This window comes from Enhydra lutris, unplaced genomic scaffold (genome assembly GCF_002288905.1).
Source record: "Enhydra lutris kenyoni isolate GAN:26980312 unplaced genomic scaffold, ASM228890v2 scaffoldscaffold38, whole genome shotgun sequence".
NCBI classification, from domain to species: domain Eukaryota; kingdom Metazoa; phylum Chordata; class Mammalia; order Carnivora; family Mustelidae; genus Enhydra; species Enhydra lutris.
Genome location: NW_019154122.1, coordinates 10,275,997 through 10,298,961, shown reverse-complemented (window position 1 = coordinate 10,298,961; position 22,965 = coordinate 10,275,997). Strand labels below are relative to the sequence as shown.

Here is a 22,965-nt window from a genome sequence, read left to right as displayed (position 1 = left end):
ATGATGTTTTTATTATGTCATTACTGGTCTTTTTTTTTTTTTTTTTTTTTTTTTAGATTTTTTTTTTTTTTTTGACAGAGATCACAAGCAGGCAGAGAGGCAGGCAGAGAGAGAGGAGGAAGCAGGCTCCCCGCCGAGCAGAGAGCCCAATGCGGGGCTCGATCCCAGGACCCTGAGATCATGACCTGAGCCGAAGGCAGCGGCCCAACCCACTGAGCCACCCAGGCGCCCCATGTCATTACTGGTCTTAAGAAACGTAGTAACAAGATCACTTTTAGCCTCATCATCCTTGCGGGTGCGTTCTGGCTCTAGAGCTGATTTAGTCGCGTGACCTTGGGCATATGACTTCACGTCTCTGGTCCTTGGGTCTCTGCAGGATGAGAGGTGCGGATGGGGCCTTCGGCGAAGTGGGGTCAGAGCGTCTGTTTTACAGCGGGGATGTGGCGCGGGCCTGAGAGTAAGTATACCGAGCGGGCCCTCCTGTCTGCGCCTGAGAACACAGTTACAGATTAATTTATTTTTATCTGCGTGCGCGCGCGTGTGTGTGTGCGCCTGAGAACGCTGATGCAGTAGGTGACTGCTCTTTTCCTTCTGCTTCATTCAGTTTCCTTCATAACTGTGTATCTTTTCCTTAACATGCACGAAGTTTGTCCTGTCCTCCATTGTGATCTGTCGGCGTTTCCATTTCACTTTCCTTGTGTTTCATTCCTGTATCTTTCTTGTTTAGACCAAGTGGAGCGCGCAGCTGGCAGTAGCTTCTATGTAGGACCCTTCAGGACCCCAATGGTAAGTGCACACGTGTGCTTACCAGGCTCCCAGCGGGCTCTGCCAGACCCGTTCCCGAGGCCCCTCCCGCCTCACAGACACCAAGAAGTCCCCGCACCCTTGTGTAAGCGTCCTTAGAGGTGGTTTTTGGCTCTAGGCTTATTTTTGTTTTCTCTTTTAGTTTGATTACAAGTAGAACAGAAACCAAAGTACCAGGAAAAGAAATTTACTTACTTAAGGAGATGTAGCAGGTTCTCCCACCCGTTACGGCAGTATTTGGCTTTGTGAGTGACACCAAAGCATGCCTGAGTGTGAGTCGGGACACCTGGGCTCTAATTTCTGTTCTCTCGTAGACTGGTTAGCTGGTCCCTCTGGGGCTCTGGCCTTCATTTTTCTCTCAGAAGAGCAGGTAGGGCAGGTGGTTTTGGTAGCCCCTTCATCTCTGGTCTGCGGTCCTAATGGGAAGGAACTCAAGTGTCAGATGGTTCTGATTAAGATTATATCATTTCATGTGTCTGGGAATCTCTGTCTCACGAACAAATGATAATTAGATTTATGATAGGCTTATTTCTATGGTAAATTAAGTCTGTCGGTGTTCACCAGAGATACTCAGGAGTACATTTAATTGTCCCTTTCTTTAGTTTTTACAAGTGGTTTATTAGTGGTATTCACATACTTTTAAAATTCTTAAATATATAGACTGCAGAGCCCCATTATGTGTTTGGTGACCTGTATTGTATTGGTTCAGCCCAGTGGTTCTTAACCTGGGGAGACCTCCCACCCCCATCCCAGACATTGGCCATGTCTGGGGACTTTGGCTTGTCACAGTTAAAAGTGGGGGTGCTCCTGGCATATAGTGGGTGGAGGCCCAGGGTGCTGCTGAGTGTCCTCCAGTACATGGGACAGCCCCCCGGGGAGGGTGTGATTCGTGGGATGCCCAGGCAGCCTGTGGCCCTCTCAGTAGGATGCACATGTCCCTGCTTCAGGTGGTTTCTCTTCACAGGGCATCAAGGTTTCCTGGTCTTGTTTTTTAAAGAGGACAGCTGGAGGGGGGCGGGGGGCACTTCTTGCTGATTAGGTTTGCGGAGGCCAGAAGCAGACATGGACATTATCAGCTAGATGTTTTAATATTCTTTCAGGCCAGGAATGAAACTTAAAGTGGTACTTTTGGCTTTTAGATAGTCGTGTGATTTCAGTCTGAGTATGTATTAGTGAGTGATATTATTAAGGTTGTGCTGTTGTATTATAAATCTAGGAACGTCACGTATTTAATACTCTTGTTTACGTACAGGCCAGTTTTTTTGCATGACCTGCTAACCAGCTTTGTATAGCTCTTGAGAGGCTGCAGAAAATCTCTGAATTGCTTTTTTAAGGGATTCTATTACAATAAAGGACATCTGTTTTTCTGTTAAATTTCAGTGTGACTTGTTTTAATGTCCCTAAGCTTCCTGTGTACCAGGCAAAGTGTACACTGTACCTCCACCTTTACTTACTCCAAAAACTCAGGCCTGTGCAAAGTAGAGAGTAGGTGGTAAGAAAGGGTCATTCCTTGGGCACTTTGGGGTACATGAGGTGGTATGTGATGTCTTAAAATACTTTTGTGTTAGTGATTCAGGGGAAAAACTTTCCTGAATCTAACTTTCAAATTAAGCACCCTGCGGCTCAGGAGTCCTCCCAGGGATCTCAGCAGACAGGAACTGTGGCGTTAGAGGAACTGTCTTAGTAGCCGGGAATCCTTTCTACCTGTGTTGTTTGCGCCCAGTGATCTGATAGGGACTGGGCATCGCACACGGGGAAGGGCGTCTCTTGTCAGGAGGATAAGAAAATTGTCTGGAAGTAGGTGGAATGTAGGCGTCCTGAAGCACAGCCGGATTCCTCAGGAGCCTTGTCGTCATCACATTCGGGCTTCGTGCCCTTCAGTTGACCAAGGGAGAAAGAGTTGCAAGAGGAGCTTACATCTTCTGCTGTGGAGCGGTGTCGGTGTCGTTTGTGTCCTTGCCCTTTATAGAGGGAGATTGCTTTATAATCCTTCCCTGCAGGCTCTTGGCTTCTGTTCCCACCAGAATGTGGTTTCAGGGAAGTGCTTGCTTGGGTCCTGAGTCCCATTTTAGGTGCCTTTGGAAATGAGGGATGGAGGTGTTACCAGGAATTTATTTGCACAGACTGTTACCTTATGTCTTGGCAGAAAGCATCAAAGCATTTTTTTTTTTTCATGGACCAAAGAATTAGGGATTTAAAACAGTATTGGCCAATTATTGAGTATATTGTCCCCCCCCCGTTTCATCTCTTAATTATTTATCAAAATTTGATGGTGTTTTTTAGGATTATTTGATTCATATTATGATGGATGTTTCCATTTTCTGAACTTTTCAGTGTTATTTGTATCTCTCACCTCATTTTCATGTGTCGTCTATAGTTTAGTTAATGCTGCTCCTCCGTAGTGATCCTTTTCCAGGAGCAGTGAGTAGTTTCCACTCCTCATTTTGCCAGTTCAGACAAAAAGGTGTCACGAACCTTGTTCTGAAAGAGGAAGGACCGCCCCGCATTGCAGAAGGAGAGGGAAGGAGTGTTTGGGGAGGATGAAGAAGAACCTGTTCTGAATCTGAAAACTGAAAAGCAAGAGCTACCAGGACAAAGAAACTCGGAATTTAAAAAATACCAAAGAAGGGCCACAGATTCTGGTTAAATCCCAAAGAGACTGAGCTTCCAAACCTTCGGTACTGGTACTTTTCTGGAGAATTGCTTATCCGTATTGAGTATCTTGGTGACCTGAGCTCCTTGTTCTAGCTTGTCAGAAGTGCATTGCATTTTAATCTTACCTCCTGAGCTGTGGTAGTGGTGGGAATCCAGTTAGTGTTTCCTGAATTCCATTCTTCCCGTTGTTGAGGGAATCCTGAATTGTACTGGACCTGGAGTCCAGTCCATGGGCACCCTCAGGATTCATGCCCGCTCGACATGGAGTTAGTTATTCCTAATTACTCTGCATTTGGTATTGGAGCCTCTGCGCATAGGCGTGCGTCCTTGGCAGTTCAGCGGAGCCTCCTCCTGCCGTTTTGCTCCACAGTTACGGATACACATGTCTTAACTAAAAGGAGCTCAGGTTCTATTGTCTTGTTTTTCCCCGGTGTGCTTCTCACAGACTTTTGCCAGTCCTTATTTGTGTGGTATTGAAACTCGATGTTAGTTATCACTCTCATTTTCCTCCAACATCAATATTTTTAACTTTTCTGGAATAGATGATATGTTAGTTTGGTAGGGGAACTCATGCCCAAGAATACAGGATTATGGGTTTCTTTTTTTTTCTCTGACACGACTTAAAAGTATTCTGATTCATCGTCTGTTCCTTTCTTTAGAAATCTGATACGATCGCCTAGAAATCTGCCATTTGCTGTCGTTGGATTAGTAATTGTCTTTTTCGAGAATTCAGGTTGATAGTGAGTGCGTAAATAAGTAAATAAATAAATGTTGTGTTTTAGGGAAGAAAAAATCCCAGGAAAGTAAAAACAAAGCAAACAAAACCGAAGACCTACAGCTGAAGACAAGTGAGCCAGATTCTGCTTCTGCAAATATGAGAGATTCTGCAGAAGGTAAGCTTGGAAGTTGGCCTTGTATGATTTCGGTATGTATGAGAAGTTATTGTAAATCTCCTTGGGATGCCCTTCTGAGACTTCACCCAAGAACTGGAAAGGGTTAACAGCAAAAGGCTCCCTGAATTTAATATGGCGAACTGAGCTTTCCACATCCTACCTCCCCTTAAAAATATTACTAAAGACCTTCTTTGTTGAAAACGGAATTATTCCCTGGTTAAAATGAAATGAAACATATACTATATGATGACACTTATAAATAATTTTTAAAGTTCAGAACCATCAAAAACAAATCTCTGGTGATTGAAGTGAGACTGGCAGGGGCTTGAGAAGGCTTCGGGGACACTGGCACTAGTCCATCCCTGAGCTGCGTGGGGGCGTGTCAGTGTGTTTACTCCAAAGTATTTTATCTAGCTGTATGCTTATGATTTATATCCTTATATTGTTATGTTTGCACTTCAGTTAAAAACTCACTTGAAATATCATACACCTTTGATTTTATATATCAGCATGAAAAGTGTACGGAGTGAAGAGTATTCTTGTTTGTGTGTGTGTGTGTGTGTGTGTGTGTGTGTGTGTGTTTTAAGATTTATTTGAGAGAGAAAGAGGGAGGATGAGTGGGGGTGGAGGGGGTCAGAAGGAGCTGTGGGGCTCATCCTAGGACCCCGGGATCACACCCCTTGTTTTTTGTTAGAAATTAAATTCCTATTTTATTTCTTCGTGTTTCTCCATACCAGATTTTCTTACCATCCCTTCTGAGGATTGATATTCTAGGCCCTCCACGAGGTGAGAATTCAGAGAGAGAGGCATGGATTGCAAATTCATCAGGAAGGCAGATTGCTCTGTGCTCCTTGCAGCTGAGCGACCATATTGAGACCTTTGATAATAGAAATGAAGGAGGCCTGTCATAATTTGTTATGTGGCAAATATGTGCAGACTGGAGCTTTCTAAGAAGTGTCTGTAGTGACCCAAACAGGCAAATTTCAAAGTATAGGCTTGTGACTCTTCCAAGAAATATTTGTAGAGGAAAAAACCCAACAAAGTATTTTGGATGCCTTTTAAAAAGGGCGAAAAATTGATGTGATCTGAAGAGAAACCAGAGTATTTGGATACCTTTTAACAAACCACTTTATTAGCACTGTTTGCGATGACATTCGTAAAGGATTATATCCTGTGGCATTTTATGAAGCAAGAACAGACAGGTTGATTTCCTAGAGCCTTGTGACACCAAGTTCTGTGTGCTGATAGCAGATTTGCTAATTAAGACTTTTGTTTGAATGACAGCACAGATACTAAAGAACCTTAGTGCCTTTTGTGGCAGAATTAAAGAAAATCCAACAGCCCCCTCTCGCCTTCAGTAATTTGAAGACAGGTTATTTATTCCTGACACGATGTTTGGTCCTATGAGGAAGAAAAGTACCTAATACTTAACCTGTTTGTGGAGTAGCTGGTCCAAGTGTGATTGGTTCCTCAGCTTCTCCTGAATGTTCCGCATTGTCCTCAGCAAGCAGTCTGTGTACTGAGCAAACAGTCCTGACTCTTCTTTGTGTTCCCCAAACCTTCCTTTATTTTTAAAATTCAGCAGACCTCATCGGGTGTGTGGATACACGTTGGTGTGGGCCTTACTAGTTAATTAATAGAGCTCTGAGTGTTTTGTTCCGTAAAACTTTGGACAGTTTTAAGTCTGGGACTGTTTACCAATCAAAGGGAAAGAATTTTTTTCCCCCCTTGTAACAAAAACCACAGATTTTGGATAAAAATGGACTCTAAAATTACTAAGCCTTAGAGATGTTATTTTCATTTTCTGTTGTCTCATTTTGATTTTTTTTTTTTTAGCAAGATGCTGAGTCTTTGTTGAAAATGTATGTGGAAAGGGAGTTAGCTCCTGCCACCATCAAATGACTGGTGTCCCTGTCTGTGGGGAAATCGTGGGATTAATGAAGTTTGTTTTCGGGGAGAGAAGGCTGGTCTGTTGGGAGAGAGGTAGTGGACAGGTAAAAGTAAGACTGAATTCCCCGGGGCGGGGGGGCAGGGCTGAGCATGTGAGCTCCTCACGAATACCTGGTGTTTGCCGAGCTGGGAATGGTTGGCCTTTTTAGCCCCTCCCCCCACATCAGGGTGGTCACCGGGTCTGTTGACAGGTGTCTTCTCTTGACAGTCTGGCTGCTCTTTCCTCTGTCCAGTGCTTCCTTCCATTTCCATCGTTTAGTCTCTCCCTTCTAGTACCCCCTCCTTGGAATTAGTCTCCAGCCTTCAGGACTGTCCTCCTCCCAATCCCATACGCCATCTTGCTGCCAAGTCTCCCATATGACGCTCTGTTGCTTTAAAATGCCTTCATGGAGCCCCACTGCCCCCAAGTAAGTCCACACTAATTTCCAGTGTGTGACATGTTTTGATTCCTCCTGTTTGCTTTTCCTTTTCTGTCCTTGACCTCCAGGTTCAGTCGGCTCAGTCCTTTGTCTAAGATGCATTCCTTCCCTGATGAGCGAAGTGGTTGTTGGGTGCTTCTCCATGCTTCCGTAGCAGCCCGTACTAATCCCAAAGCATGGCTGGTCATTCATGACAGTCTTGGTGCCTGCCTACTTGTCCGAGGCTGAAGGTGAAGCTCTGTGAGGATAAGGGTCTGGACAGTCACGTGCACCCAGTACAGGCATGTAGTAAATACCGGCGCAGTGAGCGGGGAGCCAGCGGTCAGAGTGGCTCTGCGTCCTTTACAAAGCTTTTCTTAACACGTTTTCCGTTTTCTTAAAAGGGGCCTAATTCAGCAGGGACTCGGGTGGGACTGTACAGACAGCAGCGCTGTCAGCATTAAATGGGCTTGTGACAGGACCTGGCTTCGAGTCCCTTGCTGTTCCTGTGATTCTTCCCAGCCACTTCTCCACTTCTCTGCTTTCCTTGATAGCTTCACTATAGTCTCCCTGTCTCCCAGCCCTGTCCCTTCTCTTAGGAATTCCATTAGGCATTTGTCCCCACTGTTGTCACCGCCACCACACCTCCACCTTGGTAAATTGGATGTTGAGCCCTGTCCTCTTCTTGGCCAAACCATTTGTAGTTCCGGACACAGCTGATTGCTCCCTCCTTTTGGAACTTTCTTTACTCTTCTCGGCTCTCCAGATAACCTCACTGGCCATTCTTCTGTAAGTACTGGAGTCCTCTGGGGGACCATTTTCCCACCCCTCTTCTGTCTGCATTCATTCTTCAGGTGGCCGCGTGCAGTCCTCGTTCCAAATACCACTTACAGTTTGAGAATTTGTACAGTCTGGGCTCAGCCTCTTTGTTGAACTTAAGTCCTACAAAACAGATGACTTAATAATATCTTTACTCAGGTGTGTGTGTCAGTGTGTTTGTGTCTCCAAAGTAACTCTTGATTCCCCCTCAACACACACACTCACAGAGCGGGGGTGGGGCGGGGCGTTGCCTAGACCTACTTTCCTTCAGTCTTTTCAGTAAGTAGGATTATTCCAGTAGCTGTGGAACCCTCCTTGGCTCCTCCCTCTCTCCCTCCCTCCCTCCCCCCCCCCCCCCCCCACAGCCAGTCAGCAATCTTGTTAGCCTTTCATCTTCAAAATACATCTGTCCAGGGGTGCCTGGGTGGCTCAGTGGGTTAAGCCTCTGCCTTTGGCTCGGGTCATGGTCTCAGGGTCCTGGGATTGAGGACCACATCGGGCTCTCTGCTCGGCGGGGCGTCTGCTCCCCCCCGCCCCCCACCTGCCTCTCTGCCTACTTGTGATCTCTGTCTGTCAAATAAAATCTTAAAAACAAAACAAAACAAAATACATCTGTCCAGTGTCTGACCACTTCCCACCACCTCTCCCTGCCTTCATCCTGGTCCACCTAGAGTTTTTTTTAATCGCTCAGTTCCTTCTCACTCCAGACCTTTTGACTTCTTGCTGGTTGTTTTTGTTTGTTTGTTTGTTTGTTTGTTTGAACACATCTAACCTGTTGACTCAGAGCTTGTGCATCCGCTGTTTCCTCTGTCTGGAGGGCTTCCCTCCCCCAGATATTTGCGTAACTCATCTTCTTTAGACTTCTGCTCCGCTGTCCTCTTACTAGTGAGTCCCTCCCTGACCACCTGTCTGGGCTCAGGTGGGTTTCTTCTTTTTTCTTTTTATTAAGTTTTTACTTTAATTCCAGTGTCGTTAGCATCCAGTATGACACTGGTTTCATATAGTTAACATACAGTTAACCTCCAGTGTGACACTTCCCATCATGAGCAGAGGCCTGTACAGAACTACTGAATCACTACACTGCACTGAATCCCATCTCCTGTTTCACCTGTGGCCCCCCCAACCCCCCGTAACCACCAGTTTGTTCTCGGTAGTTAAGAGATGTCCGTTATTTGGTTTGTCTTTTTCTGTTTTCCCCTTTGCTCATTTGTTTTCTTTTTAAAATTCCACACTTGAGTGAGATCATATGGTATTCATCTTTCTCTGACTGACCAACTTTGCTGAGCACTAGACTCTCTCGCTCCATCCATGTTGTTGCAAATGGCAAGATCTTATACTTTTTTACGGTTGAGTAATATTCACGTATGTGCGCGCGCACCACATCGTCTTTATCCATTCAACTGTCGGTGGGCACTTGGGCTGCTTCCACAGCTTGGCTGTTGTAAATAATGCTGCAGTAAACATAGGGGTGCATATATCCTTTTGAATTAGTGTTTTTGTATTTTGGGGGGTAAAAACCCGGTAGTGCAGCTACTAGATCGTAGGGTAGTTCTATTTTTTTACTTTTTTTTTTTTTTAAAGATTTTATTTATTTATTTGTCAGAGAGAGAGAGAGGGAGAGAGAGCAAGCACAGGCAGACAGAACGGCAGGCAGAGGCAGAGGGAGAAGCAGGCTCCCTGATGAGCAAGGAGCCCGATGTGGGACTCGATCCCAGGACGCTGGGATCATGACCTGAGCCGAAGGCAGCTGCTTAACCAACTGAGCCACCCAGGCGTCCCTATTTTTTTACTTTTTTGAGGAACCTCCAGTACTGTCTTGCATAGCGGCTCTACCAGTTTGCATTCCCACCAACAGTGCATGAGGGTTCCTTTTCTCCACAGCTCCTGAGTTTTTAATAATTTGATTAGTCTTGGGAAATGTCTTAGCTTCTAAATATATAGTTTTGGTTGGGAAGGAGGGAGAGAATCATTCTGTTCCAGACAACCTATGAAGAACCTAACCTGGTGATGTGATTTACAGTTTCCTAGTTTCAGTTAGGAATCAAGAGGAATTAGAGTTCACGACCAGACTCCTGATATATCTGGTATCATTGCATACTGGATCCGGATCCCGTACTGTGTCAGTATCAGATGCCAGTGTTTTTTTTTGTTTGTTTGTTTTTTTAGAGGTTTTATTTATTTGAGAGAGAGGGTACATGTGAGATAGAACAAGCATGAGGAGGGGCAGAGGGAGAGGGACCAGTAGGGAGCCCAGTGTAGGACTCGACCCTAGAACATTGGGATCATGACCTGAGCCTAAGGCAGACGCTTAACTGACTGAACCACCCGGGCTCCCCTCCAGCACAGTTTTAAATAATAACACTTTCCGTCAACAAAATGGAATTTACATATGTGTGACTGAACACAGAAGAGACTTGGAGCTCCACGTGGGCACACTGTGTTCGTACACGTATCCTCACCACACAGCGTGTTGCCTGGTACGTGGCAGGGGGTCTGTGAATGTTTGTTGAGTAAATGAACAGAATGGATTCCTGTCCACTGTAGCTTCATACACGAGGAGCTAGAGCGTTCGGTTGCTGGTCATAGTCTCCCACACCCATCTTCGGGAATCGTCACCTGATTCCCAAGAGTGATAAGAGGAATTGTTTGAATACTAAGAACTGATCCTCAAGTGGCTAGTTTTCGTCCTCACACCCATGCTTCTGCTTCCCTGTGCCTTCTAGGTCCCAAAGAAGAGGACGAGAAGCCCTCAGTCTCAGCAGCGGAGCAGACCGCCGTTCTGCAGGAGGCGGTCAGTCAGGATGTGCTTCCAGAGTTGGTAGCTCCCCCCGCCACCTGTGAGCCCCACACAGAACCAGACGAGAAGCCAGAAGCCACGAACTGTGAGGGGAATGATTTGGAGGAAGAGGAGGAAGAGGAAGAAGATGAGGAGGACGAGCTGGAGGAAGAGGGGGAGGAGGAAGCAGACATGCCAAATGAAAGCTCTGCGAAAGAGCCAGAAATACGATGTGATGAGAAGCCAGAAGATTTATTAGAAGAACCAAAAAATGTTTCAAAAGAAACGCTTGCGGGCTCTCTGGAGGTTTCACCTGTTCCCAGAACTCCCAAAACTAAAGAAGAGGCCAACGGCGATCTGTTCGAGACATTTCTGTTTCCGTGTCAGCATTGTGAGAGGAAGTTCACGACCAAACAGGGGCTCGAACGGCACATGCACATTCACATATCCACGGTCAATCATGCTTTCAAGTGCAAGTACTGCGGGAAGGCGTTCGGCACGCAGATCAACCGGAGGCGGCACGAGCGGCGCCACGAGGCGGGGCTGAAGCGGAAGCCCAGTGTCCCGCTGCAGCCGCCCGAAGAGCTGGCCGACGGCAGGGCGCCTGGGGACGGGGCTGCCGCGAAGGATGACTCGCCGCCGTCCGGGCTCGGGCAGGACTCGCTGCTCGCGCATCCAGAGAAGGCCCCCCAAGAGACCATCCAGTCTTCTTTTGGAGAAGAAAATGGGGAAGTCAAGGAGCTTCATCCGTGCAAATACTGTAAGAAGGTTTTTGGGACGCACACAAATATGAGACGGCATCAGCGCAGGGTGCACGAGCGTCACCTGATTCCCAAGGGCGTGCGGCGGAAAGGGGGCCTCCTGGAGGAGCCGCGCCCTCCCGCGGAGCCCACCCCACCCGCCCCGAGTGTCTACGTGCCCAGCACAGAGCCCGAGGAGGATGGGGAGGCAGATGACGTGTACATCATGGATATCTCCAGCAATATCTCGGAAAACCTGAAGTTCTATATTGATGGCAAAATTCAGACCAGCAGCAGCACGAGTAACTGTGACGTCATCGAGATGGAGTCAGCCTCGGCGGACTTGTACGGGATAAATTGTCTGCTTACTCCGGTCACGGTGGAGATCACCCAAAACGTCAAGACTGCACAGGCCTCCCTAGCAGATGATCTTCCTAAAGAGCCTTCCAGCAGCACAAACAGTGAGTCCAAGAAACGGAGAACCGCGAGTCCTCCCACACTACCTAAAATCAAAGCTGAGACGGAGCCTGACCCCTCGGTGCCCTCGTGTTCCTTATTGCCTCTCACCATAGCCACGTCAGAGGCCGTGTCTTTCCACAAAGAGAAAAGCGTGTACTTGTCATCGAAGCTCAAACAACTTCTTCAGACCCAGGACAAGCTAACTCCTCCTACAGGCATTTCCACGACTGAAATCCCGAAGTTAGGGCCTGTTTGTGTGTCTGCTCCCGCGTCGATGCTCCCCGTGACCTCGAGCAGGTTTAAGCGGCGGACCAGTTCTCCTCCCAGTTCCCCGCAGCACAGTCCCGCCCTTCGAGACTTTGCAAAGCAGAGTGATGGCAAAGCAGCGTGGACTGATGGAGTTCTAGGTTCCAAAAAGCCCAAATTAGAAAGCCACAGCAACTCACCGGCGTGGAGTTTATCTGGGAGAGAGGAGAGAGAAGCCGTGAGCCCGCCGTGCTTTGACGAATATCCAGTATCCAAGGAGTGGGCAGCCAGTTCTACTTTCAGCAATGTGTGCAACCAGCAGCCTCTGGATTTATCCAGCGGTGTCAAACAGAAGGCTGAGGGCACAGGCAAGACTCCCGTCCAGTGGGAATCTGTATTGGATCTCAGCGTGCATAAGAAGCCGTGTGGCGACTCGGAAGGCAAGGAGTTCAACGGAAACCATCTGGTGCAGCAAGCCTGCAGTGCTGTGAAGAAAAAGAAACCAACCACGTGCATGCTGCAGAAGGTTCTTCTCAATGAGTACAATGGCCTCGATTTACCCGTAGAGAGCGCTGCGGATGTGACGCGGAGCCCGAGTCCTTGTCAGTCCCTGGATCCCCAGCCAGACACTGGCCTTGGCCCGGATTCCAGTTTACCGGCCCCTGTGGCTGAGTCCCCACCCGATGTCTCTCCTTCCTCACCTGCCCCGCAGACCTCTCCCCTTTCTTCTGGGCAGCTGCCTCCTCTCCTGACCCCCACGCACCCCTCTCCCCCGCCGGCCTGTCCTCCGCTGTTGACTGTTGCCACGCCGCCGCCTCCGCTCCTTCCTACTGCCCCTCTTCCGGTCCCCGCTTCCGGGCCTTCTCCCCGTCCGTGTCCCTCTCCTCTCTCGAATGCCACCGTGCAGTCCCCGCTTCCCATTCTCTCCCCTACAGTGTCTCCGTCACCGTCTCCCATCCCTTCTGTGGAGCCGCTCACGTCTGCTGCCTCGCCCGGACCCCCCACCCTTTCCTCGTCGTCTTCCTCGTCGTCTTCCTCCTCTTCCTTCTCCTCTTCGTCTTCCTCCTCTTCCCCCTCGCCGCCACCACTCTCAGCAGTATCCTCTGTTGTTTCCTCTGGGGATAATCTGGAAGCTTCTCTCCCCATGATAACCTTCAAGCAGGAGGAACTAGAGAATGACGATCCGAAACCCAGGGAAGAAGCCCAGTCTGCAGTTGAACAGGAGGTTGTTCAGGAAACGTTCAACAAAAACTTCGTCTGCAATGTCTGTGAATCACCTTTTCTTTCCATTAAAGATCTAACCAAACATTTATCTGTCCATGCTGAAGAATGGCCCTTCAAATGTGAATTTTGTGTGCAGCTCTTTAAGGCTAAAACTGATCTGTCAGAACATCGCTTTTTGCTTCATGGCGTTGGGAATATCTTTGTGTGTTCAGTTTGTAAAAAAGAATTTGCTTTTCTGTGCAATTTGCAGCAGCACCAGCGAGATCTCCACCCAGACAAGGTGTGCACCCACCATGAGTTTGAAAGCGGCACCCTGAGGCCCCAGAATTTCACCGATCCCAGCAAGGCCCATCGAGAGCACATGCAGAGTTTGCCAGAAGATCCTTTAGAGGCGTCAAAAGAAGAAGAAGAGCTGAATGATTCCTCCGAAGAGCTTTACACAACCATAAAAATAATGGCTTCTGGCATAAAGACGAAAGACCCGGATGTCCGACTGGGGCTCAATCAGCATTACCCGAGCTTTAAACCACCCCCATTTCAGTACCATCACCGGAACCCCATGGGCATCGGTGTGACGGCCACAAATTTCACTACACACAATATTCCACAGACGTTCACCACTGCCATCCGCTGCACAAAGTGCGGGAAGGGTGTTGACAACATGCCGGAGTTGCATAGACACATCCTGGCGTGTGCTTCGGCCAGTGACAAGAAGAGGTATACCCCTAAGAAAAACCCAGTGCCCTTGAAGCAGACTGTCCAGCCCAAAAACGGTGTGGTGGTTCTCGATAACTCCGGGAAGAACGCCTTCAGACGAATGGGACAGCCCAAAAGACTGAACTTTAGCGTCGAGCTCAGCAAAATGTCCTCAAACAAGCTCAAACTAAACGCATTGAAGAAAAAAAACCAGCTGGTCCAGAAAGCAATCCTTCAGAAAAACAAATCTGCGAAGCAGAAGGCCGACTTCAAAACCGCCTGTGAGTCGTCCTCGCACATCTGCCCGTACTGTAACAGGGAGTTCACGTACATCGGGAGCCTGAACAAACACGCTGCCTTCAGCTGTCCCAAAAAACCGCTCTCTCCTTCCAAAAAAAAAGTTTCCCACTCATCCAAGAAAGGCGGGCACTCCTCACCTGCAAGTAGCGACAAAAACAGCAGCAGCCACCGTCGACGGACGGCGGACGCGGAGATTAAGATGCAGAGCACACAGGCTCCTCTGGGCAAGACCAGAGCACGCAGCTCGGGCCCCGCACCGGTCCCGCTGCCCTCCTCGTCCTTCAGGTCCAAGCAGAATGTCAAATTCGCGGCTTCGGTCAAGTCCAAAAAGCCAAGCTCCTCCTTAAGGAACTCGAGCCCGATCAGAATGGCCAAAATAACTCACGTTGAGGGGAAGAAGCCCAAAGCTGTGGCCAAGAATCATTCTGCTCCACTCGCGAGCAAGACGGCCCGCGGCCTACACGTGCGGGTGCAGAAGAGCAAAGCCGTCCTGCAGAGCAAGTCCGCTTTGGCCAGTAAGAAAAGAACAGACCGGTTCAATGTAAAATCTAGAGAACGGAGTGGGGGGCCGGTCACCCGAAGCCTCCAGCTGGCAGCCGCTGCTGACCCGGGGGACAGCAGGAGGGAGGACAGCGGTGGCAAGCAGGAGCTGAAGGACTTCAGGTAAGCTGAGTCTTCCAGGGCCAGAGGAAGTCCGAGCTGACCAGTGCGGGGGGGAAGACGGTTGGAAGAACACAGTATTCTTGCCCAATGGCTATTTTTTCCTTTTTTCCTGTAGAATTTTGACATAAGCGTTTAAAGGAAGTAGCTGTTGGTTCAGTTGGAGGCATGAAGAAGGGTCACACTGCTTTGACTGCCTCAGACCTGAAATTCCAGCTTTTGTGTCAGATCTAGGACTCACCGAGTGGTACCGTTTCTTTGATAGGGCCGGTTGTGAATTGAATTTGAAACCATGAAAACGCTCTCAAAAGTACCCTGTTACGAAAAGATGAAATGTTTTCACGCTTCCTTCATATCTTGGGTCATATCTCAATGTCACTTTGTGTTATTTCTGGACCATAGATCATCGCTGCTCATGGTTAAGGTTGTTGGATCACCGAGTTCGTTGAAACCACACTGCAGTCTTGTTTAATATTTCTGTGACTGGAGCATAGTTACAATAATCGAGCATGCTTTTATTATTCATGGTTTCTTTTACCGTGTTTTAATTTGAAAAAGTTGCCTCATTGGTTAAAAGAAACACACGACACCGTACTCCTTTTAAGATGCCTTATGTCTCCCCACGCATTCCCCTCTCCAGACAGAGGATAAGAAATGGGCCAGATTCCGAGGAAAGGAGAGCAGGGAGCGCTGAGAGCCTTGCATGGGGGCGCAGAGCCTGGCAGGTCCCTCAGGCGGGTGTGTCAGTAGCCTTTGTTCCCCCTGGTAATGGCAGAAGAATTCATCTAGGGTGGAGGTGACTTCACCGTTTTATTCTGTGTCCCCCCCGCATTAAGAACTGTTCTCAGTGACACATTAAAAACACAGGGCAGTGGTTAAATTTGTCATACGGACTTTTCAGACTTTCCAAGTTACTCAGGTAACCTGAGCTGATGTGTGTTCTCGGAATCCCTGCTCCTGGATGATGCCTCCGGGTGAATCCCATGTGACACAGGCAACATCAGATAGAATTGCTGCAAAATAACTTCCAAATCTTGTCCCTTCAGAGTGACGAGCTGCTCGGCTCTAGGCTTTCTTGGCTGTAACTTTGAGTGTCTGAAAACTCTGGTGTTTCAGGCAAAGCATTAGTATGAATTCTGAGGAGTGAAAGCGTTAGAATGAATTCTGGGGAGTGACTGCCATCTCGGAGAGTCCTGAGGACGCCAAGGTGCTGTGGTCACTGCACAGTTGATGAGCAGAGTCCTTGGTGCAGGTGCGCCTTAAGTCATGGCTGAAGAAGGATGTAGAGAGGGTCATCAGCCAAGGCTGATAGGAATAATTGACTGTAGGAAGGAAGGGTCACAGTTTTAAAGAGCGACTTTAATGAGTGAACTAAATAATCCGTCACGGTAGTTCCAGATCGGCGTCTGGTCTCCGGCCATGGCATATGCCTGACATAGCATCTCGGAGCTTAGCCCCAGCAACAATGCGCACCTGTTTCTCAGCTCTTCAAGCTGCCTGCCTGTGGCAATTTAACTGTGTACCTGTTTGTACCCCGTCTGTATTCTGGAAGTTCCACGGCAACAGGATGTTCTTGAACCGAGTCCTTTTCAAGGTTAAAGAACCAGAAAATGCCATCATTTTCATAGACTTTACTAAAAACGCCTCCCAGGTGGTTGATGCTCTAGAATGTACTCTGCATCCCTTTTTGTCTGCAGTGTCACCTGAACACATCGCTCATTTTGTACCGTATCCCATTTATACAGTTCAAGGGTGAGGTTATGCAAAATTAAAGTACAATGAAGGTAAACTCTCTGAGTGATTATACATGTATGAAGTTCATTCACTTGGCCTCTTATTCATCCAGTGCTTTTTGAAGAACCCTGAAAACTTCAAAGGACCAAAGTGCCTAATAAAATTTTGTCTCTTTGCTCCAGTTAATCTTAATAATTTTGCTTTATTTGATAGTTAATAGAGGGTTCCATGGCTGGAATGGATTTGGCCTAAAAGGAAACACTGAAGAGTCTGATACGAAAACATTGCTGTTATTTCCAGCAGGTAGATGGTGGCAGCAGGACTCCCCTTCCTGGTGGCATGAGTTGCTGGCACTGTACTGTGGGCACATCTGAAGAAAGGACGTGTGTCTTACACTGGGGTAGAGGTGTGGAGGGGGAGAGGGCTGCTTAGGGTGACCACAGATTTGTGAAGTATTTTTGGGAAGTGAAAAAATCAACATGTTCCGTAGGACTTCATAGTTTAATTATCTGCGCCCAAGAGTGGGCATTTCTTCAGAGAGTTGGTTTGTGATCTTCTTCGCACCTTGTTGTGCATTTGCTGTAAAACTGGGATTTCTAAGCTCTGGCCTTGGGCAGCTGGGGGGTCATCGCTGTCCAGCCCAGAGCTCTTAGAAAGCCAGCCTCATCCTCCCTCCGTGTTGGGTGTATTACACTGGAAAGGAATTGTTTTAGCTGTCGTCTTCGTCCCTTCTCTATATTTCCGCTTGCAGATTTTATTCAGGGATGATTTCATGGCGCATGTTTAGAAGGAGCTGCTTTCCTTGGTTTTTTCCGTGATTTTGCTTTACTTGGCGCATTGCATATTCAAGGACTCGCACCGAATTGGCCATACATCCTTTTCCTGTGTGTCTCAGCCTAACAGACTGTGATGGAGAGCTAGTCCCTAGCCCTCGGACATTTTGCATTTGAATGCCAGTTGAGGATTCCACAGTTTCTCAAGCCGTGTGAATGAAGTCAGAGTTTCCCACTGACTACTGAGGGCTCAGCAGAATTTGCCAGTTGGTCATTTCCTGGAGCACAAGACATTGTGCCAGTCAGGGTGTAACAAAGACACATGTTCCAAGTCTCTTCTTAGCACAGAGCCGCAGAGGACACCAGGCATACCACCCATCTTTAGATGGTCCTGGGACAGCTGTCAGCCCAGCGTGCCCTACTCTGTGTTGGGCTCACCTCCCACAGTCAGTGGCCAGAGCCCACCTGTGTGTTGTGGGACTGGAGTTAGATCTTTTGCTAAGGGCTCATTTCCACCTGCTGTAAGGAGGAAAGACCAAGACCATCTCTGGTCTTTGTAAATTTCAAGGTGTTCTTAACTGTTCTTTAATGCTTCTTTTAGAGCAACTTAAAAAAAAAAATACTGTGTACCCGTTAAACACTTAAAGACTGAGAAGACCATGTTTTCCTGCTGGCCATGGATTGATTTAAAATACACGGTGATGCTGAGTTTTCACATACCTGTCTCTGCCACACACCGCTCCAAAGAGACCTGCTTGTGGTCCCTTCCAGCCTCTTCTAAGTTGGCTACCCAAGTTCCTGTGCACCTTCAGAGTCCTTCTGTTGCTGTCATAATGACATTCGTGGACCGGTCTATGCACCGTTCCGTTAGCATGGTCAAGTCATGTCAGGTGGTGGGACGTTGCCATTCATCTTCAGTTTCCTTATTTTCTAGGAGCTTCCTGTAGAAAAGCCCCCCCAGACAAAGCAGACCTTAATTGACTAAATAAAGCTTGCATGCTCCACTTAAGATAAGCACTACGGCCGAGGATACGAGATCTACCACGCTGGCAAGACCAGTTGAAGCTGACTCAAAAATCCTGACACACGACTGACTGTCGGCAGGCTTCTCACTGCCCTGGTTAGGGTCTGATCGCCGCTTTGCCAGAGCCCAGGCACGTGCGCTGGGCTCCCGGGCGATCAGGGTACAAGGAGGAGGGCATGTGGCCACGGCACTGGGGGCTCAGACCTAAGCACAGCCCTGGGTCTTGGCACACAACAGAGAAGGGAATGATTGGAACTTAACCTCGCAGAGCAAGTTGTGGTTTATGATTAGTTCTCTGTCGATTTCAGGGATGGCAAATTCTGACGCGTGCGCTCTAAAATGTCTTGGTCACACACCAGCTCTTGATGACTTTCTTTTAAGTGAGTTCTATACAGAGAGGCGTTTAGCTTCTCTCAGCTTATTGGTTCTGTTTGTTTTTGTTTTTTAAATATATATCGCAAGAAGATTGCCAGCATAATGGAGAGGAAACCAGATTGGATATGGACTTTTTTTTAAAAATGCTTCTTCCACTGTCATGTTCATATATCCAGATGGACGTTATCCTCTCCGATGATTATCTGGCGCTAATTTATAGCTATTATCGGAGACTATGTAGCAATATATCTACAGCCAGGATGCACCGTAGGCCTCTACAGATGTATGTGCACACGTAAGTATAAGTGAACTTACATGCCAGGTTTTACACTTCCATCTCTAAAAGAGAGCAAAAAGCCCCCAAACTGGCCTTGTCCTGAGTGGATGTAAGTGTTACTTCTCTCTGCGTTCTATGCCTTCCCCTTAATTGATGACTGAGTTGGTGGAAAATGGCTTGGTTTTTTATTCATGTTGTTTTTTGTTCTCAACTTTAAAAGTAATCTACCTCTGAAAATGTGTAGTTCGATGCTTGTTTGGTGAATTTGTGCCACTTTAACCCTTTCGCAACCATTCCCGTTTTGTTACGTTTCTGTTATGGGGACTTTATGTTGAAATGTACAAAGCATTTGTAGCAGTTTAAAAATAAAATATTTAAAATTATTTAAATTGTTTTGGACACTTCAATTGTACTATATGTGATTTACGTTTTACATTTTTGTTGGAGTTGTTAACCTGAAGAGTGTTCCTGTATTGAAGTTTGCTGTTAGTTATTTTATTGTTTCTTGTTGGAGAGTGATATAAAAGACTATTCTAATGAAAACATTAAAATTTACAATTTGACATACAAAAGGGGTTGTCCGTTGATTTTCACCAATACAGCCTTTAGAGAGAGAGAGAGACAGAGAGAGGTTCCTTACAGACAGACGTGTCCTTTGGTGTTCTTCCCCTTCTGGCATGAAAGAGATCAGTGGAGCTTGTTAGATGCCTAAGAAGTGTTTTTATGCTAGCAAGCACTTTATAACTAGAGGGAGTTCAAGTGATGAATTTTATATAATTGTAACCAATAAAAACACTTTCTAAACCCTTGTGAAAGGACTGCTTTTGTATATCCTTGGGAGCAGTGAGGGAGGAAGAGGAAGGGGCCGCATACCTCGGTAGGCAGTGCGGCACGTAGGGTCCCCCCCAGACGACCCCTCTTCAGTCGTCCTTTTTGGCCTTCACCAGATGTTGGTCACATGGCTTCCATCCCAGCGAGTGGGTAGACGCGCAGTCGGGACAGTGGCGAACTTACTTTGTGGAGAGGGAAATAAAGGATATCATGTGTGGGATCTCCGCTTCCTCTGTGCTTGTTAACAGTTTACTTTGGGGTCTTTTCGTTTTAAGAATCCCCGGAAGAATGAAACCAGTCATAACGTTTGTATTAAGCTTATGTGGAATTGCTGTGTTTTTTGTTTTTTAAAATTAAAAGCGGTTGTATATAAGCAGTTCCATAAAGTCCTCCACTGTAGCACTTGCTTTTCTCATACTTCCGTTTCCCTGCGTGTTACTGCATCGGGGGAACGGTGGTGATGCCGGAGGTGATTAGCCTCCCTTGGCCCCATGGTCCCGTCTCTGGCTTATGGTGCCTAATGGTGCTCTGCCGTTATAGAGACCCGGGGGCGGAGACAGGTGTGGAGGAGGATCCCTTGATTTAAATGTTGTGCTAAACTGGGTGCTCAGCTCACCCAGTGCCCTGTTGACAAGTTGGGCCTTGTGCCTTGTGAGGTCGAGCACTGGGCTGGGACGGAGAAGTGGTTTTTCGTCGTGGCCCAGGTGCTCGCTATTCATCCGTCCCTTCATGCATCTGACAGGTCCCGTCTGTGTCCCTGCTGTGGGTGGCTTCACCTTGGGCAAGTTCTTTTACTTTGTGGATCTTATTAGTTCCCAATCTGCTTAGCAGGGAATGGGCCAGATAGTCTCTGTGTTTTCCTGCCAGAAGGAGGTCTTTTTTTACCGGGTTTGGTTATGCGCAGACTACGTCACTGGACTGAAAGAGCAGGGCCAGGTCTGGCTCCTTGGGACCCGGGTGCTGACAGCAGGGCTCGAGCGCAACAGGTGTGCGGACGCTGACTCAGTGGCAGAGTCCCCAGGAGGTCCAGTAACTCTCACCCCACCAGGAACAAACTGCCCTTGGTCTGGTTGCTTCTACCCTTCATGGAGTCAAACATTTTAAAAAATTCAAAAGGCTAGTAATTGAAGCCTTACGTTTCTGCTCTTTTGAAGCACCTCTCACTGTTTCTGATTACAAACCCTTCTCTGGGCTGGCTGTTTGAATTTGGTTTATTCAGGTGCTTTCTAGCAAGATGTTGTGCAGAATCACATGAGACTATCGAGCACCTGCCATACGTCGGGGCTGCGTTCAGGTGCCTGGGCTACGTCAGTGGACCAGAATCCCGGTCCTTGGGGAACTTACCTTTGCTTGGTGGTCTCTCCTATTTATACTTAATATTGAAAACCTCACTCTGTCACAGTTCTCCAAAGGCTGGGTAGTCAAGAAGATGCCTCTGGCTTCATATTTGAGGTGGATATTTGGAGGACTGCCATCTTGTAATACGTTAAAGTGACCCTACTGAGATGATAGCTCTTTTCCTGCATTTGATACTTGGGTGGATTTTGATTTGCTGTCATACCTTCAGACGGATTGACTTATATCCATAAAAGAAGTGTAAGTGGCACTTATCCTTGAAAATGGATTGCCTTGCAGGTGAGCGAGAGAAAGGCTGCCTTGGATACCAAGGCCACATTTAAGGACCGGGCTGGTGGTTAGAGGAAGTGGTTTGCCGTTTGTCCTAGTTTTGGAGACCCGGCGGCCTGTGGCCTGTTCCTACCTAATGGCACCAGCCCTGCTGCACCCACTTCAGGATCTCGTCTTTCAGTGACTGTCCTCCTGAAGCACCATGGAGGGGTTCATTCTAGAGCACAGAGAGGGGATCGAGTTGTCCCGAGAGATTCTGCAGGGCACGTGGCAGTGGCTGGTGCGCTGGTTGGGCGACTGGCGTGTTTCTTGTGCAGTGATTCTCCCACAGCCCGGGGGGTGGGGTGCTGAGCTCCCAGCTCCAAAGCCTTACAACCAAGCTTCTAATTTAGACCATGGGTGGGGCTGGGTCTTCTGTAGTTTAAAGCCCCCGGTAATTTCTGTGCAAGTTGCAGACTTCCTGAGGTGAGGTGGGAGAAATGGCGACGAATGTGTGCACCTTATTGCTCAAGCACTTGTGTGCTCCCCGAAGACTAGGTGCTGTGTTTCTGCCCCATTTTCCTGAAGGGCGGGGGGTTGGGGGTGACCTGGGAGTTGGGGAGTAAGGGACTATTCTGAAACCAGGCGTGAGCCCTGGGCTGTAGGAAAGCATGTGTACTTTATGGAAAGAAGAGGGGATAGAGGGGAAGAGGAAGGCTGGCGGTTGTGTGGATTCCTAGCCAGTATTCCAAGGTCACAGCCCCTGTTGGGTCCCTCCCTCCGGGTGCCTTGACATTTTTCTGGGAGTTTGCCTACAAGATGCGGGACCTTTAAGTACACAGTGCTAGGAGATAAAAAATACATAGTAGGAGCAAGGTCAAGATTGGTGGGCCTGATGACCTTCATATTACTGTTAAAATTCTTTTTAGACAAAATGAAAAGAGTATCAAAAAAAAGATTGGATGGAACAAAGCTTGAGGTTTGAGTAGGTGCGACACTGGCCCTGTGGCCCAGTCTCCTTTTCAGGGACCGCCCAGGCTTCCCCACCATGTGCCTCCCACCTCCGTCCTGCTTCCAGTCCCATGGTGCATCCCAGCTCTTCCTTCCACCTCCCGATCCTGTGTTCCTTTCTCTTCCAAGGGGTTTTGGAAATGACCTGATAAACCTCGTTAAGTTTGATAACAGCTTTCTAATGCTTTCTGTGCCATGAGGGACTGTGCCAAGCATCGTTCAGACTTGACTCTTGACTGTAACACCTTGAAGTTGGTATCGTGTGCAGATGGGGACACAGACCCCAGTGGGGGTTCGGGGAGTGATTTTTTTTTTTTTTTTTCGGAGGTCCTACCAGTCTCAAGTAGCAAGTTGGGATTTGAGCTGCCTCTAAGCTGTGCCATCCTGTTGATCATTCTTATATATATTTCTTTTTTTTTTTTTTTAAGATTTTATTTATTTGACAGAGAAAGCACACGTAGACAGAGAGAGAGGGGGAAGCAGGCTCCCCGCTGAGCAGAGAGCCCGATGCGGGGCTTGATCCCAGGACCCTGAGACCATGACCTGAGCTGAAGGCTGAGGTTTAACCCACTGAGACACCCAGGCGCCCCTTATATATATATTTCTTAAAGCTTTATTTACTCTAGATGTAGAATACAGGCCTTGATACCATCTCTGTCCAGGGCTTCGTGGCTTGGGGAACAAGTTGAGTCATCACTGTGGGAAGGGAGTCTTC

General features: G+C 47.7%; 1 protein-coding gene across 2 annotated transcripts in view; it reads left to right on the top strand.

The window, feature by feature from the left end:
* Window positions 1-4,241: 4,241 nt before the first annotated feature.
* The window catches only part of LOC111154610 (PR/SET domain 2), a 45,190-nt gene continuing 26,466 nt past the window's right edge, over window positions 4,242-22,965 (top strand). The window contains exons 1-3 of one of the 2 annotated variants that reach the window (XM_022514307.1): window positions 4,250-4,352; window positions 10,243-14,623; window positions 14,739-19,504. In XM_022514307.1, the coding sequence (XP_022370015.1) occupies window positions 4,334-4,352; window positions 10,243-14,623; window positions 14,739-14,751 (4,413 nt within the window). In that variant the 5' untranslated portion in view covers window positions 4,250-4,333 and the 3' untranslated portion in view covers window positions 14,752-19,504. Of the gene's footprint in view, window positions 4,353-10,242; window positions 14,624-14,738; window positions 19,505-22,965 lie in introns of those variants that run through there. The other variant, XM_022514306.1, reaches the window with a different exon arrangement.